Raw genomic sequence first — 17,666 nt, 5'->3', positions numbered from 1 at the left:
TCTGATGGAGGGATGCATAGGATGTCACAAAAGCACAGGGGCAGGCATTAAGTAGATATGGTCAGGGTTGCCATGTAGATGGGGGGATTATGGAATCTGGAAAGTAGCCCTCAAGCTGAGTTTTAATCATGGAAAAGAGCTAATTAAGTGGAGAATAAAGTAATGGGCATTTCAAGAAAATGAAACAGCATGTGGCAGCACCAAGGCATAATTGGGCTCAGTGTGTTTGTGGAGCAAGTTGTTCAATGGAGCTCAGGTGAAGGAGGAAGTTGTAGAGAGGTGATGAAAGAACCAGACATGAGCTAAGCTCCTTTGTGCTAAACTAGTTCACACTTGCAAGCTGTAGGGAATCAGAATAATGTGAACAATGGCAATTAATATTACTGAACGTGTATTATGTACCACATATAATCCTTAAGCATTTTACCTATCTCACTGGACTATGTCATGCAATACTCACAATAACCCTGTTGAGTTAGGTACTGTATATTACCTCCCGTTTTATAGATGAGAAAACAAAGACACTGAGAGGATAGGTTATTTGTCCAAGGTCACACAACTAATAGATGGCAGAGCTGCAATTCGACCCAGACAGGCTGGGTCCTGCACACCCTCACCTCTCCCATTGTGCTGTCTGCGGAGTAGTGATAAGCATGGCAGTGTCGGGGCTCAGAGGAGGTTCATTCTGGCCACAAGGTGCAGAGCAGAATGGCAGTAGGGGAGGCTGAGGGAGCACAGAAGAGACAGGCTGAACCCAGTGAAGCCATCTCCAGGACTGCCAGGGAGACACATGAGGTAGGAGCCTTCTGTTGTGAGAGTAGGTGCCTGGGCCCAGAAGTTCTAGCTGTTTCTGATCTTATCATGGGTCACAGTATGAAGACCATGTTAGTTTTCTTGATCACTATTTGATGATGATTCCTACTTACAAACAGGCTGGTTTTAGATTCTTAAACTCTGGCCAAGAAGGTCCAATTTTCTTTCCCTACCCTCTTGTTTGTTAGTTCCCTGCCATTTCTTCATTGACTTTCAAACAATAAAACTCCTATGTTTTCCCCATTTTTTGCTCAGTTAACAGAATAGTCACACACACATACTTTCCTGGGCTAGAAATCTTCCCTTTGGCCCTCATCTGACTGACTGGTCACCATATCCAGTAGATTCTTCCTTGTGAATCTCTCTCAAGTGTAGTCTTTCCACCTGCACTGCTCTCTCACCATCTCTAGTCTTGATTCCTATGCAAGCCTCCTCGCTGACCTTCCTGCCTCCCATTTCTCCCTGTTCCAGGGCATTATCCTATATTGCCACAGAGTAATCTTGCCAGAGTTACCACATCGCTGCTTTATCCCCTTCCATGGCAACCAAAACCTGCAGGGTAAAGCAACCCCCCAAAAAATAACATATAAAGAAAGTCCTTTACAACCTGACCTCACCAGCCTAGCTCTCTTTGGTTTAAGTATGAAAGTAATACTTGCGAATTAAATAAAAACTATGAATATGGTATCCACTATATGTGTTGTGCTTACTTTTATCATAAAAGTGGATAAGAAGCCAACAATTGAACACGGCAACTTTGAGCATCTCGTGCCGCTGCTGCCTATCCCTATCTGTCTGGTGCTCTGTTCATCTCACCTGCTATTCTGAAAACATAAAATATACCTCATGCATGCCTGAGTCATTTATGCTGTGTTCCCTAAGTCTATCATTGTGCCTGGAACAGAGTAGAGGATCAATCTTTTCTGACCTGAAGGAATCATTTATTTGAAAGTGGAGGGAACTATTTGCCAGAGATAGCATTCAGCCCTTAAATCTGATGTCTTGTCTGATGACCACAACAACCAACAAGCTAGGTCGATACTATTACAGCTCTTTTTCAGATGAAGAACCTGTGGCTTAGAGAGTTCCACATAGCCCATCTCTTCTCCCCACATTCCTGCCACATACAGGAGTATGCACCACCCCAGACACACCAGATTAATCTCTGCCTCTGTGTCTACTCACAGTCTCCACCCCGCCCTGTATCAATTATCTGTTGCCACAATAACGCTACATAGCAAACCACGCCTAAACTTAGTGGGTTCAAACAACAATCGTTTATCATTTCTCAGGGGTCCATAGGGTGGCTGGGTAGGCTCACTTGTGCACCTGCAGTCAGTGGCACGTTGCCTAGGAACAGCTGGGTGAGGATGACCTCAGATGGGGTGACTGGGCTGTCCTCTGCATGGCCTCTGCTCCTGCAGGAGGCTAACCTGGCCCGGCCTCATAATGGAGGCAGATGTCTAAGAGAGAAAGCAGAAGTACACAAGGTCCCTAGGAACTTGGCCTGGTCACTTTAACACTTTGGTGTTCCAAGTCTGGCTCTGAAGTTCACCCCTCTACTATGACCTCTAGTTATAGCCATATAAGGCTTTTCATCTCAATGCTCATGGAAACAGGCAGCAATCAAGACTGATTTTAAAATATGCAAATGTCTACATGAAAGCAGTGAGTCAGGCATTGGAGTGATTAACAGTTTTGCGGAAGTATCACCAAAGAACCAGCAAGAATGCTGCTGCAAAGTTCAGGTTTAGGAAGCAGGCCCTAGACCATCACATGTTGAGAAAGGATAAAAAGAATAGGATGAAATGAGATGTACTTCACAGGAAGAATCCATGGGGAAACATCAAAATGACTTTGTGTTTTCTAACTGCACACAGGCAAATGGCAGTACCACAGCTAGAAATTGAGAGCATTTCCATCCTTTTCAGTTTGGAATATTACAGAAAAAAAAAAAAAAACACTATGCAAAAAACCAGCTCAGTCTTTAAATGAGAAATAAATAAAAATGAGAAGTTCGTAATTATAACCTTGGAATGGTTACAGTGTTGTTGCAGTCAGATAATTGGTAGAAAGTGGAAACTGATCAGAAATTCCCCAGAGCAGCCTGGGCAACAAAGCAAGATACCATCTCTATAAAACATAAAAAAAAATTATCTGGGCATGGTGGCATGTGCCTGTAGTCCCAGCTACACTGTAGCTGGGAGGTCTAGGCTGCAGTGAGCCTTGATCATGCCATTGCACTCCAGCCTGGGTGACAGAGAAAGACCCTGTCTCAAAAAAATAAATTCCCCAGAGGATGGCCCATTTTCATGCTTTACATGAGTGTTGACGAGCCTGGATGCTCTAGGACAGTTCTCAAACTTTCAGAAACCCTTTACAGTCATAAAAATTATTCAGGCCTCCAAATAGGTTTTGTTGAGGTTGGTTATAACTATTGATATTTACCATGTATATAATTAAAATGGAGAAATTGTAATAATATGTACCAGATGATATTCCAGGATAAGACATGCATCTGTGAAAAAAAACAGATAAGACAAAGCCCCTGCTTTTATTTTTCTTTCATTTTTTAGAGCTGACGTTCTTTTGAGGGAGGCCAAACAATAAATATGTTAGCAGATAAATGTATAATATAATAGCAGACAGAATATAATAAGTACCATAGAGGGAAATAAACTAAGGGAAGGGGTTATGGAGACCTGGCCTCTTCCAGAAGGAGGCACTGGAAGGAAGTTGTCTATGTTGTCTATGTTGGACTCCAGCTGTAAGGACCCCATGGTGGAGCCAGGCTGGACTCACACTCGTACCTCACACATCTTCCCAGCTTCCACACCCTCCACTGAAGTTCTCAACTTGATGTTTTTGGGCAACATACATCTACGCACGTGAAAAGCCACGTGTCAAGTCTGTTTCTTTTTCATAATTTATTGCTATTATCAATAAAGTTGTTAGGGTTCAGGACAGGGTGCCATGGAATACTCTGAATTTAGTGCTGGAAAGCTAGAAAAACCTATGATATGGATTTAATAAAGGATTCTGTGTGATTCACTAAAACCAACATATAAAGCACTTATTGTATGGCAGGCCCTGTTTAAGCCCTAACCCTGGGTTCATAGCCCTTCTGCAATGCCAAATTGCCCCATGGCTCACTGAATTTTATACAGTTCCTGTTTTCCTGCTACCCATCCACTGAAGCACTCAGCAAAATATCACCTGCTAATCTATTCGATTTCTAGGTTGGCACAGTATGAATTGGGATAGCAAGTTTGGAAACTGACAAACTCTGCATAATCTGAATCTAATTGGTTTCTGAGTTTGGAGAGTAAGCAGTAGGTTGACTAGTGAGGGAGATATATACTGTGTCCCAGGCACTTAGGATAAATAGAGTCTAAGGTGCTTGCAAGGAAACAAAGTGAATAATCAATTCTAGTTCAGCATAATAACTGCCCTAGAAGGGGTTGCACAGAATGCTTTAGGCAGATGAGAATGACCATCTAACTTCTCTGCAGGAGCAGAGGATTTTGTTTTGAATAATGAGCGGGTGTATCCCAAGTTAGCAAAGGAGAGCTAAGGAAGTCTGAGCAAAGTCTAAAACTTGGGGGAAGCCGTGGCAGGTTTGGTGACTAATGACTAGTGTGATGAGGAAGTGACAAGAGGGGAAGTTGATTAAGCGCTCTGCATGCTATGCTGAGATATCTGAAACTTATTCCATGGGCAGTATCATGAAATACCCCTAATTTTTAGAATAAGTCCATGCTGACAATTTTATAGTAATAGCATGACATTTTATAACTGACTACAAATCTGAGAGCCATCATCTTTGTCATCTCAGTGCCTACCGTCCTACCTATCAGCTGATTAGTATTGACAAATGTTTATGAACATGAATACAATCCAGATGGCTGAAAAAGTCAAGTTTTATAACAGCATTTCAGGAAGCAGTCAAAATACTCAGGGTTTTAAGATAATTCTCTTCTCTTTAATGAATTCATCAGTCTTCCCAAGCCAACCTGCTTTTCCTTCTCTGCTGCTATCTCATGTACCCTATCACCCCATTTTTGAGTCTGATTTGGTATCAACTGGTTCCCTCAATTGAATCAGTTATTAAGATGTGACTTCTCCTTTTCTAGCTACTTATATCCATCACTATTTGGATAGCTCTCATCTGGATCATACTTACAAACTCATTACCTGGTTTCCCTCTGTCCTTCCCCATCCCCAAGCCATTCTCCACCAGCAGCCAGACCAATGTTTCTGATCCTTAACTCAGATTAAGTGACTCCCATATAAAGGGATAAGTCTCACCAGATTTGGAGAGTGTTGCTGTTAAATCAGGGGAAAAGCATTTAAAAGATTCAATTAAGTGATACTTGTGTATGAATTTACAAGTTATATGAAAAGATTCAAATAAGTGATACTTGTGTATGAATTTACTGTGAGGCCTTGCGCCAAATTCTATCCTAATTGCTTGTCTGCAATTCTGCCTGAGGGGGAAACCCAGATTTTCATTCTCTGGTTTGCCAAGGAAACCTTGCATGTCATTGTCTCTGTTAAAAAAATTTGCATCTTGGCTGGACCCAAAGGTTTTAAATTTATTTCCCATCCTTCCTCAACCTTTTCTTCCTGCTAATTATCTCTTCTCAAGAGAAGCACAGCAGGGAGTTTTAACTTACCCTTTTATTTGAACACTGTAAATATATTATCCTCAAACTCCAAAAGAAAAGGAATTTATAAAACTTACAGATTATCAGCCCTGAAAACTATGTAGAGAGCATCCAACCTAAACCTCTTGTTTTACAGCTGGGAAAAACAAGGTTAGGTTGACAAAGGGACTTTTGGGGAGACACGTAGAGCCAAAGGCTGAGTTCAGACCACTCACATCTCTGACTCCAAGTGCTGGGTTTCATCTACAAAGGAAGGAATAGGAGAAGCAGACGGAACATGGGGGGAATTCTGTTTCTTTTTTTTCCAGAACTATGTTTCCCTGACCAAAACCATATATCCACTCTTGTGTTATTTCTCCAAGGGTTCTGCATTAGAAAAGAAGAGTAGAGGGAGAAAGAAGCATGTTTGTGTTGGTTTCTGCTGTATTTTATTTTATTGACTGATTTATTGTTTTGTTTTGTTGTTGTTTGTTTTGAGACAGGGTCTCCCTCTGTTGCCCAGGCTAGAGTACAGCGGTGCACTCTCAGCTTACTATAGCCTCAACCTCCCAGGCTCAAGTGATCCTCCCAACCTCAGCCTCCCACGTAGCTGGGATTACAGGGGTGTGCCACCAAGCCCAACTAATTTTTGTATTTTTTGTGGAGACGAGGTCTCACTATGTTGCCCACATTGGTCTTGAACTCCTGGGCTCAAGGGATCCTCCCACTTCAGCCTCCCAAAGTGCTGGGATTACAGGCATGAACCACTGTGCCCAGCCATTTCTGCTGTATTTTAAATAAACATTTTCTCACGGATGAGACATTAATATGCCTTGCTCTTAGACATACATAGTCCCTCTGTAGCTGGGCTGCAAGCCTGCTGGCTTTTCTTCAGGCAAGAAGGATGGGCAGGCTGGGGGCTTCCTAGTCAAGTCCCATAGTCTGTGACTAGGTCCCAGAGAGCCCATTGCCCTCATCCACCCTTCTGCACACCCAGATGCTCTTCATCCTTTCCTGCCACACACATATATACAGCCATACTGGCTGGAGGGGTCCTGACTGGCTGCCTCCCAGCTCAGACTGAGCTCAGAGGACCCCATCCCCACGCTTTATGGCTGTGTGACCTTTCCAAGTAACTTATACAAGCCTTAATGTTTCCTCATTTGGAAAATGGGGATTAAAATATCTACCACTTAAACTTATTATAAGAATTATGAGTTCTACATTTTAAAAATATATTAAAATATCATAGTATCCCCCACCAATATATATAATTGTTTGTCAATTAAAAATAAAATTTTTAAGAAGGTTTTTTTTTTTAATTATACGGGGCTGGGCATGGTAGCTCATGCCTGTAATACCAGCACTTTGGGAGGCCAAGGCCAGGAGGATCGGTTGAGGCCAGGAGTTTGAGACCAGCCTGGTGAATGGAGCAAGACCCTGTCTCTAAAATAATAAAATAAAAAATTTTTTAAAAACTTACAAAAGGAATTATATGAGTTAATGTAAAGTGCCTAGCCCAGTATGAAGCATACTATATGTCAGATATATCTGTCAGATATTTATTAACTTCACTAGCCCTTGTGCTTGTTCCTTAATAGAAATAGCTTCTGGCCTTTTCTCACAGCCAATAGACCTTCCCTCTTACCCCATAAAAGTCCTCCATGGTCACTCACAGGCTTAAACCCTTACTCATCCTCTATGATCAGCATAGAACCAGGGAAGAGCAGAGGCTTCACATGAGACAGGTTAGGCTTGGGAAACTGAAGAAAGGTCTCTCGGGCTCAGGTGGAGGGGTGGCCCTGGTGAACAGGGCAGATCATTCCCCATCCTACACTGCAGCCTATGGCCCCCAGTAGCTCAGTATGGCAGGGGGTCCTTCTGTTAGCTGCTCCTGCAATGCATAAGGTTCCCTGTTGTCCCAGACTTCTCCACACTCCCCAGGGCTTTGGCTTCCTATAACCAAGGCTGCCCCAGAACAATGCTGACCCAGAGGCCACAAGAAAGCAACCCCTCAGGCTGATGAAGCATGTCAGCAGGGGAGCATACGGGCAGCTGATGTCTGAGAGACTTCTACAGCTTGCCTCCAAGTCTGGCTCTGGCCACAGTGTGAGACAGGCAAGGCCACTCACTGTGTCCCTGGGAGCAGCCAGTGATGTCATGACCACTGAAAGGACTGCCTTGCTGAGACTCAGCTCTTCCTAGCTAGGGTTGCTCCCACCCCCACTTCTGCCATGTGTTCCCTTCATGAAAACCTTGGGTCAGATTTTTTAATGGAATAATGGGTTTGAAATTACCTTAAAAGCTTTAAAGTACTTTACAAGTTATTATTTACTTAAGATGGACCTGCAGTCAGAACTCCGGAAGTGCAGTAGTATTTAGACTTTAGAAAAATATCTGCTTAAATGAGACTATTTTTTTAATTAATTCAACAGATATTTACAAACCCCCAACTCACTGAGTTAGGCATTGGGACACAACACTATCCATGAAGTTGAAGGAGTAGAGACTAGAAGCCTAGGAGTGGGAGAGAAGGACAATGAGCTAGTAAATAAAACAGACGAAATAAGTAAGAATATGATAAGCGATCTCAAGGAAATAAGAAAAGGGCTAGAGTAGATAATTTCCGGGTGGACATATTTACATAGTGTGGTCACAGGAAGCCTCCTAAAGACATAATATTGAAAGCGAGACTTGAAGGCTAAATAGGAGCCAACTGTGGGAAGATCAAGAAAAAGAGCACTCCAGGCAGAAAATTACAAGTGCAAGAGCCCCGAGGCAGAAACACACTTGACATCCTGGCAGGATCTGAAGACAACCAATGTAATCACAACACAGTAAGCAAGGGGAGAAAGGTAGCAGGGAAAGTCACAGAGAAAGGCAGGGGCCACATTATGTAGATTCCTTAGGCCAAGGGTTTAGGATTTTATTTTAAATATGATACAAAGGGTTTAGCCAGGCTGGTCACATAATTTATGTTTTCAAACAGATCACCCATACCCCTTTATGGAGAACATACTAACTACAGTAAGTAAGAATAAAATCAGGGAGACAAGGTAGAGACTACTGCAGTGGTCTAGGCAAAAGGTGATGATGAATGGATTCCAGGGAAAAAAGAGGTAGTAGGTTGAAAGTGAGATGTATATTTGAGCATTTTCATGTAAAATTATAATTTTTGTCTTTTTTTTTTTTTTTTCCGGGACAGAGTCTCGCTCTGTCTCCAGGATGGAGTGCAGTGGCGCGATCTCGGCTTACTGCAACCTCTGCCTCCCGGATTCAAGCAATTCTCCTGCCTGAGCCTCCCAAGTAGCTGTGATTACAGGAATGCACCACCATGCCTGGCTAATTTTTGTATTTTAAGTAGAGATGGGGTTTCACCATGTTGGCCAGGCTGGTCTTGAACCCCTGACGTCAGGTGATCTGCCCACCTTGGCCTCCCAAGGTGCTAGGATTATAGGCGTGAGCCACCGCTCCTGGCCTTATGTAACATTATAATTTAAAGAGAAGTTATACTATCAGGATTTGCTGGTGTTGGAGAATAGAAGGAAAGAAGGATTTCTAAGTAAGAAACTTGGTTTATGGATCTTGCCTGAAATGGGAAAAGTAGGGAGAAAGAGAATTTTGAGGATAAAAAGTAAGAGTTCTGCTTTGGACAGGTTAAGTTTGAAGATATCCAAGTAGGGACCTTGAGTAAGCAGGTAGATAAATGGGTTTGGGACTAAGTAGATATCCAGATAGGGGCTGAAGATACAAAGTTGGTAGTCATCATTGTTTAGAACTTCCATGGTCTCAGAGATAGAATGGGATGATTCAGAAAGTGACTGTAGACAAACAAAAGAGGAGGCCTGAGGATAGAGTATTTAAAAGAGGAAGATGAGGAGAAACTGGCAATGGACATGAAGAAAAAACAATCCAGAAAGATGGGGGGACAAACATGAGGGGGATATCCCAGAATCAAGAAGAGAAAGAGTTTCAAGGGAAAGTATTGATCAAATAATCAAATTCGGCTGTAAAGTTGATAAGGATGAATCCTGAGAATTGACCCTTGGATTTGCCAACATGGAGGCTGTCGGTGACCTTGACAAAAACTGATTCAGAAAAATGGGCAGTGGAGTTTAGACCAGTGGAGAACTGAAGTCTGATTAGAATGGCTTAGAGGATCATTGGAAGTGAGGAAATGCCTCTTTCAAGGAGTTTTAATATAAAGTGGAATAGAGAAATGGGGCCATGCTAGTAGGTTTTTCCAGGATGGATGATTTACTGAATGATCCAATAGGGAGGAAGAGACTACTGAGGTAGGAAAGGGAAGATAATTTCAGGTGATAAGTTATTGAGTAGGTGAAACGGGAAGAGATCCACTGCAAAAGTAAAGGACGCAGGAAGGATGGCAGAGAATGTAGGGTCGGGAGCAGTTTGTTGATGGATTTGGTTGTTGAAAATTCATTATTCATTCAGAAAATATGGAACTATTACGTGCCAGATGCTATTCTAGGAACAAGGCATACAGTAGTGAATGAAACAGATAAGACAAAGCTTATACCCTCATGGAGTTTACATTTTATTGAGAGGAATCAAGCAATAATATGCTAATGACAAATGTATAATATGTCAGACAAAAAATAATAAGCACTATGGAGAAAAATGATCTAGGGTAAAGGAGTCCCTGGAGAGCTGGAGAAGAGGGTTGCCTTTCTTATAGGTGATGGGAAAAGGTCTAAATGATCAAGGACCATTTGAGAACAGGCATAAAGGCAGCAAGGGAGGAAGCCATGTAGATATTTGTTTCCAAGCAGAGGGAACAAAAAGTGCCAAGTCCCCAGGGCAGGAGTGTGTTTGGTACAATCTGAGAAATAGCAGAAGTCAGTGTGATAGAACAAAATGAACAAGGTGGAGAAGTTGTAGGGGACAAGGAGAGGGCAAACAAAGAGAGAAGCAGTAGGAGAACAGCTTATATGTGGCTTTGGAGGTAAAGGCCTGAGCTTTATCCATTTCACTCTGAGTGAAATGAGAAGCCAATGGAGGGTTTCAAGCAGACACAGGACATGATGTGACTTACATTTTAAAAGCATGGCTTTGGCTTCTGTGGGAATTGGACTATGGGAGGCAAGGATGGAGGCATGAACACCACGTAGGAGACTGCTACAGTATTCCAGGCAGGAGATGATGTAGTTCTCCTAGGACTGCTTCTACTTTCTCTCGGAGTAAGTGGGAAGATCTCCGTGTGAGGGTATGACAGAGGCTTGCAGGGAGATGAGAAAGTGTGATAGTCATATGGAAAGCATGACAGGACTGCTGCCCACACAGCTGGCATATAACAAGCAGTTTGCTAACATGCTTGCTTACCTCCGAACCTCTGGAACCCATCTCACTGTGCATCTCTCTTCTTCCTGTCCAGTCTTCTTTCCTTCATCCTGTTTCTTGTCCTCTGACTCCAACTGACCTTCAGTGGGCTTTAAGAACCCAAGCACTGATTAAGAAAATGACAACCTGCTGACACATCCAGCTTTTTTTTTTTTTTTTTTTAGACAGGGTCTGGCTCTCTCACTCAGGCTGGAATGCAATGGCACGATCTTAGCTCACTGCAATCTCCACCTCCTGAGCACATGTGACCCTCCTACCTCAGCCTCCTGAGTAGCTGGGACTACAGGTGCATGCCACCACACCTAGCTAATTATTGTATTTTTTTTTTTTGTAGAGATGGGGTCTCACTCTGTTGCCCAGGCTGGTCTTGAACTCCTGAGAGCAAGTGATTTGTCTGCCTTGGCCTTCCAAAGTGCTGGACTTACAGGTGTGAGCCACGGTGCCTGGTCCACATTCAGCTTCTTATACGAAAGCATTTCAAAGGATTTGAAGGAGCTCCTCAGAGTGCTCAGTTGTCCTTTAAAGACTCTATCTATCATTCCACCACTCACACCCAGAAGTCAATGAGGGAGGCCCAGGATTCCTATGCTCTTATTAAGACTACTCTTTCCTACCCATAAGAGAAATCTCAGCAGGATTTGAGGTAGACCTGCAAGTTTCCTCATGCTCCTAGCAAGACCACCACTCCCTGCTTCCATGACACTGCTCACCTCACAACAGATGGCCTGACAAGGCAGTCCCAACAAGAAGTCCACAACTGGCTTGGAGTGGTGTCTCACGCCTGTAATCCTAGCACTTTGGGAGGCCAAGGCAGGAGGACCACTTGAGTCCTAGAGTTTGAGACTAGCCTGGGCAACATATTAGACCTCATCATTGCAATAAATAAACAAAATTAGCTGGGCCTGGTGGTGTGCATCTTTAGTACCAGCTACTCAGGAGGAGAAGGCGGGGGGATTGCTTGAGCTCGGGAGGTTGAGGCTACAGTGAGCCATGATCATGCCACTGCACTCTAGCCTGTTTAATAGAGTAAAAACCTGTCTCACCTGTCTCAAAAAAATGTCCAAAATTAGAACTGATGACCGACTTTTCTTGAAATGACCAGTAGAGCTGATCTTATCCTGATTCATATCAATCTTCACGGAGGAGGAACTGACCATGCTCCAGAAAGATCAAGCAAAATATGCACACAAAAGGTCTATTTCAGTTTTCAGTTATGAGGTTCCCGGTAACATTATAAAGAATAATTTCTATGGAGTTATGGTGAAGTAAAAGAATGGGACGTGAAGATGTAGATACAGAGTATAGCCTATTCTGTAGGAGGAGCTGGCTATAAAATGATGGAAAGAGAAATGAAGCAACTAGAAAAAGGTGCCTAGTTGAAGGTGAATTGTTGTTGTTTTAATATAGGCTAGATGCTTATAAGCTAAGAATCTAGTAATGAAGGAGAAATTAAAGATAACAGAAAAGGGATAATTCATCAAGGAAGTCTAGAAGAAGCCAGGAAAGGATGAGATCATAGTACAAGTGAATATATTAGTCTTGGACAGGAGAAATGACACAGTATCTTCTAAGATGTGTGTGAGGGTAGCAACAGGGTAACAACTAAAGAAAAGTTTATAAGTGAGGAGACAGGAAGTGAAAAGAGTTCATGTCTAATGGTATTTGTTTTTTCAAAGGAGTTAATTTGCTGTTGGTGAAGGGACTGGCCAGGGCGGGGTGTGTGGGGCAGGGTGGGGAAGATATAAGATAGCTATTATGTGAAGATGGTGGGCTAACCACAAAGACCAGTATGGTATTTGGGGCTCAGCTGACATCAGAGACCCCTTATGTATAGTGGCACCAACATACACCACTGTGAGATTTTCTCCTCCATCAACACTCAACTCCAGGACAAGGCAGATGTTTGAACTCATCTTAGGCCAGGGACTTTTGTTGGTTGGATATTGTGGCATAACTAGGGGTTGATGGGTGAGAATGCTGGTGAGAGAGCTATTACAGTGGTTTAGGCTGCATAGGAAAGAAAGCAAGATCAAGAGAGGGCTGATGACCTGGGAGAAAGTAGAGGCCAAGGGACTGGAAGGCATGAGCAAAGGAGTGAGGAATGGAAGAATAACTGCAGTGAGTGGGATATTGGAGTTTTTGATTTCAGAAACGGAATAGTTGTGGGGAATGGGAGATTCAGAGTATAACCCCTGGAGGAGGATGCTAGTGTGGTTTAAAAGTAAGTTTCTATGGAACTGAAGAGGTGGACATGCTCCATGCATATAGGGTAGTATCCTGGAGAATTGCCAATGATTTAGACTGGGAGGAGTTGACAGCATGAGACACAAAGCATGAATACTAAAAAGGAAGAGTTTTTGCTGTAGGTGGGAAGAACAGTAGCCTGAAGTGGCACTAAGGAGCTAGAAAACTGTAACTCCTTCGTTTTACTTCATTTTTCTCCTTTCTTCCAGTTTAGATCTTTTATCGCCCCATTTGGATTAAAGAAATATTCTACTAATTGATTTCCCTGATTTTGGTCTCACTCTAAGTGTCCATCATACCCAGGACTTCTAGCTTAACCTTGTAGAACAGTCTTGACAGCCTTTATTTCACTCCTGCTCGCAAACTTCAGTATCTCTCTATCTATGGAATAAAATCCAAATTTCTTAGCCTGGCCCTTAAGGTTCCAGGCATAGAGATGGCTTCAATCTACTACAATTGACCCTTGGATAATACGGTTGCTAGGGTTGCTGATCCTTGTGCGTTGAAAATTTATGTGTAACTTTTTTTTTTTTTTTGAGATGGAGTCTCGCTCTGTTGCCAGGCTGGAGTGCAGTGGCATGATCTTGGCTCACTGCAATGTGCGCCTCCTGGGTTCAAGCGATTCTCCTGCCTCAGCTTCCCGAGTAGCTGGGACTACCGGCGTGTGCTACCACACCCAGCTAATTTTTGTATTTTTAGTAGAGACAGGGTTTCACCATGTTGGCCAGGATGGTCTCTATCTCCTGACCTTGTGATCCACCCGCCTCGGCCTCCCAAAGTGCTGGGATTATAGGTGTGAGCCACCATGCCCAGCCTATGTGTAACTTTTAACTCCTCCAAAACTTAATTACTGACAGTCTGCTGTTGACCAGAAGACTGATTGATAACTTAAACATCGATTAACACATATTGTGAATGTTATCTGGTCCTTTCTTATTTACAAATCCAGACAAAGAGAAAGCTGCCTCTGAAGTAATGCATTACAGCTGGGAGAAAGAGCACTGTGGCTTTATTCTTAAAGTAAGCTAGAGAAAAGAAAATGTCATTAAGAAAATCATAAGGAAAATAGATTTACTGTTCATTAAGCGGAAGTGGATCATCATAAAGGTCTTCATCCTCATCATCCTCTTCACACTGAGTAGACTGAGGAGAAGGAAGAAAAGAAGAGGTTGGCCTTGCTATCTCAGGGGTGGCAGAGGCAGAAGAGAATCCACATTTTAACAAGACCGGCACAGTTAAAGCTGATGTTCAAGGGTCTACTGTACTTTGCTTTATCTATCTAGTTTGAAGCAATATCAAACATTAGCTTGTATTGGTCTAAACTCTACACTTCTTTACCTAATCTTAGAGTACTTTCCTGAAAGTGGTTTTGTTTGCTGTCTGGAATGCTTCTCTACCCCTCTCTGAATATTCAACTCCATTTATCCTAAATCAAATACAGATTCTTCCCTGCATCAAATGATATTTCCTTTCTCTATTCTTCTTAAAATTCCACTTTACTCCCTATATTCTGGTTAGTCCTGTACCTAATAAGAAAGAATCATGCCAAATTTATGCTCATAACCCCAGCTCATAATACCTCGCTCATTATCTTGCTCCTTTTAGGTATCCAGTGTCTGCTAACTAAATGCATTCATACATTCATGAATAAATAAATAGAGCTCTTATAACATTGCAGTCATGTTAAGGGTCAGAATCCTTCACTAGAAGATAATCACCTTGAGGTTTAGGGTTGATATTATGTTTTTTATCCTCAATACTTAGCACCATTCTGGAAACATTGTAACCTAAGTACATAGTACAATAAAATCTTGGTAAATGGAATTGAATTAGTGTCTTCACACCTAAGTCATTCTCACTGTGTCAATCACAAGTGCTCTAGAGAGTGAACACGGTCTGTGAAACGGCAAATAGCTGTTAATATCCTGAAGTGAATAAAATGCTGACTCTTAGAACTGGATAGCAAGTCTCTTAACAGAGACCATTTATTTATTCTTTCATTCGTTGAGTCATACCATGAATTGTGATTGATCTATATCCAATAACTATTATAGACACTACGGAAAAAACAATCTGTGAAAATAAGGAGATGAAAGAATAGGCTTGGCTTCTTGCTGGGATTTAAATGCCCTTTTTCTTAAAGAAACAAAATGCATGCCTATGTTGCATTTTCGCTCCAGGATTTTCCAAGGGAAACCCTTCTTCTAAGGATGGTCATGTCACAGTAGAACTGAAAATATTCCCTACCAGTATTAGACCTGAAAGGAAACAAGATTTACCAAGCATGGTGAGCCTTCCAGAAAGCAGACAGCTCATGTTTATAAAGTAATCTCTCCTTTTTCTCCTGTTTGGCCAGGCTGTGACAACATGCTGATGGGCATAAAGTCTCTGAAAATAGTGAAGAAGATGATGGACACACATGGCTCTTGGATGAAAGATGCTGTCTATAACTCTCCAAAGGTGTACTTATTAATTGGATCCAGAAACAACACTGTTTGGGAATTTGCAAACATACGGGCATTCATGGAGGATAACACCAAGCCAGCTCCCCGGAAGCAAATCCTAACACTTTCCTGGCAGGGAACAGGCCAAGTGATCTACAAAGGTTTTCTATTTTTTCACAACCAAGCGACTTCTAATGAGATAATCAAATATAACCTGCAGAAGAGGACTGTGGAAGATCGAATGCTGCTCCCAGGAGGGGTAGGCCGAGCATTGGTTTACCAGCACTCCCCCTCAACTTACATTGACCTGGCTGTGGATGAGCATGGGCTCTGGGCCATCCACTCTGGGCCAGGCACTCATAGCCATTTGGTTCTCACAAAGATTGAGCCGGGCACACTGGGAGTGGAGCATTCATGGGATACCCCATGCAGAAGCCAGGATGCTGAAGCCTCATTCCTCTTGTGTGGGGTTCTCTATGTGGTCTACAGTACTGGGGGCCAGGGCCCTCATCGCATCACCTGCATCTATGATCCACTGGGCACTATCAGTGAGGAGGACTTGCCCAACTTGTTCTTCCCCAAGAGACCAAGAAGTCACTCCATGATCCATTACAACCCCAGAGATAAGCAGCTCTATGCCTGGAATGAAGGAAACCAGATCATTTACAAACTCCAGACAAAGAGAAAGCTACCTCTGAAGTAATGTGTTACAGCTGGGAGAAACAGCACTGTGGCTTTGGCAGCTGTTCTACAGTGAGGCTATAGCCCCTTCACAATATACTACCCCTCTAATCACTAACAGGAAGAGTGTGTAGAAGTGGAAATACGTATGCCTCCTTTCCCAGATGTCACTGCCTTAGGTATCTTCCAAGAGCTTAGATGAGAGCATATCATCAGGAAAGTTTCAACAATGTCCATTACTCCCCCAAACCTCCTGGCTCTCAAGGCTGACCACATTCTGATACAGCTTACTTCAAGCCTTTTCTTTTACTGCTCCCCAGCATTTACTGTAACTCTGCCATCTTCCCTCCCATAATTAGAGTTGTATGCCAGCCCCTAATATTCACCACTGGCTTTCCTCTCCCCTGGCCTTTGCTGAAGCTCTTCCCTCTTTTTCAAATGTCTATTGATATTCTCCCATTTTCACTGCCCAACTGAAGTACTATTAATATTTCTTTCTTTTCTTTTTTTTTTTTTTTTGAGACAAGGTCTCACTATGTTGCCCAGGCTGGTCTCAAACTCCAGAGCTCAAGAGATCCTCCTGCCTCAGCCTCCTAAGTACCTGGGATTACAGGCATGTGCCACCACACCTGGCTTAAAATACTATTTCTTATTGAGGTTTAACCTCTATTTCCCCTAGCCCTGTCCTTCCACTAAGCTTGGTAGGTGTAATAATAAAGTAAAAATACTAACATTTGCATATCGCTTTCCAGGTGTGGAGTGTTTGCACATCATTTAATTCTCATTTCACCTTTGTGAAACATGCACAAGTCTTTACAGCTGTCATTCTAGAGTTTAGGTGAGTAACACAATTACAAAGTGAAAGATACAGCTAGAAAATACTACAAATCCCATAGTTTTTCCATTGCCCAAGGAAGCATCATTTGTTCACGTACTCTTATAGTCAATGCGTTCATCATTTCAGCCTAAAAATAATAGTCTGCCCCTTTAGCCAGTTTTCATGTCTGTGCAAGACCTTTCAATAGGCCTTTCAAATGATAATTCCTCCAGAAAACCAGTCTAAGGGTGAGGACCCCAACTCTAGCCTCCTCTTGTCTTGCTGTCCTCTGTTTCTCTCTTTTTGCTTTAAATTCAATAAAAGTGACACTGAGCAAATAACCTCATCAGGTTATATTTGCCCACATACCCTAAGCATAAAAGCTTTCTGGGAGTGCTGCTTGTGTTAGGTTTACTGTGAATGATTCCCAACACACTGAGGCCCTTGGCAAATATTCTGGAATCTGGACAGAAGCCACACAGCAGGCAAGCGACTCTGCCACAGCAGGCATGCCCTGTGGCACCAAGGGCAGCATGCCTCTTGACAGGGGCTTCCTCAGTGTTTCCCACGTGTTTGTCCAATTCAGCTAAGTTCCAGTCACAAGTGCAGGCTGTGGTGCCAGTCTGTGTCACGTGCTGAAGCCTCTGTCTTTCCAGGTTG

At 42.7% G+C, this 17,666-nt stretch overlaps 1 protein-coding gene across 1 annotated transcript; it reads left to right on the top strand.

Annotated features, from left to right (window-relative positions):
* The first annotated feature begins 15,356 nt into the window (after positions 1 to 15,356).
* OLFML1 (olfactomedin like 1) lies at positions 15,357 to 17,360 on the top strand. Its single transcript, XM_058446331.1, has one exon. The coding sequence runs from the start codon at positions 15,432 to 15,434 to the stop codon at positions 16,209 to 16,211; it is 780 nt and encodes a 259-aa protein (XP_058302314.1). The 5' UTR covers positions 15,357 to 15,431; the 3' UTR covers positions 16,212 to 17,360.
* The last annotated feature ends 306 nt before the right edge of the window (positions 17,361 to 17,666 follow it).

The sequence above is a fragment of the Hylobates moloch genome, unplaced genomic scaffold (genome assembly GCF_009828535.3).
Source record: "Hylobates moloch isolate HMO894 unplaced genomic scaffold, HMol_V3 SCAFFOLD_11, whole genome shotgun sequence".
In the NCBI taxonomy this organism is placed as follows: Eukaryota; Metazoa; Chordata; class Mammalia; order Primates; family Hylobatidae; genus Hylobates; species Hylobates moloch.
The sequence above is the reverse complement of the archived record's forward strand: the minus strand, read 5'-3'. Positions and strand labels throughout refer to the sequence as shown.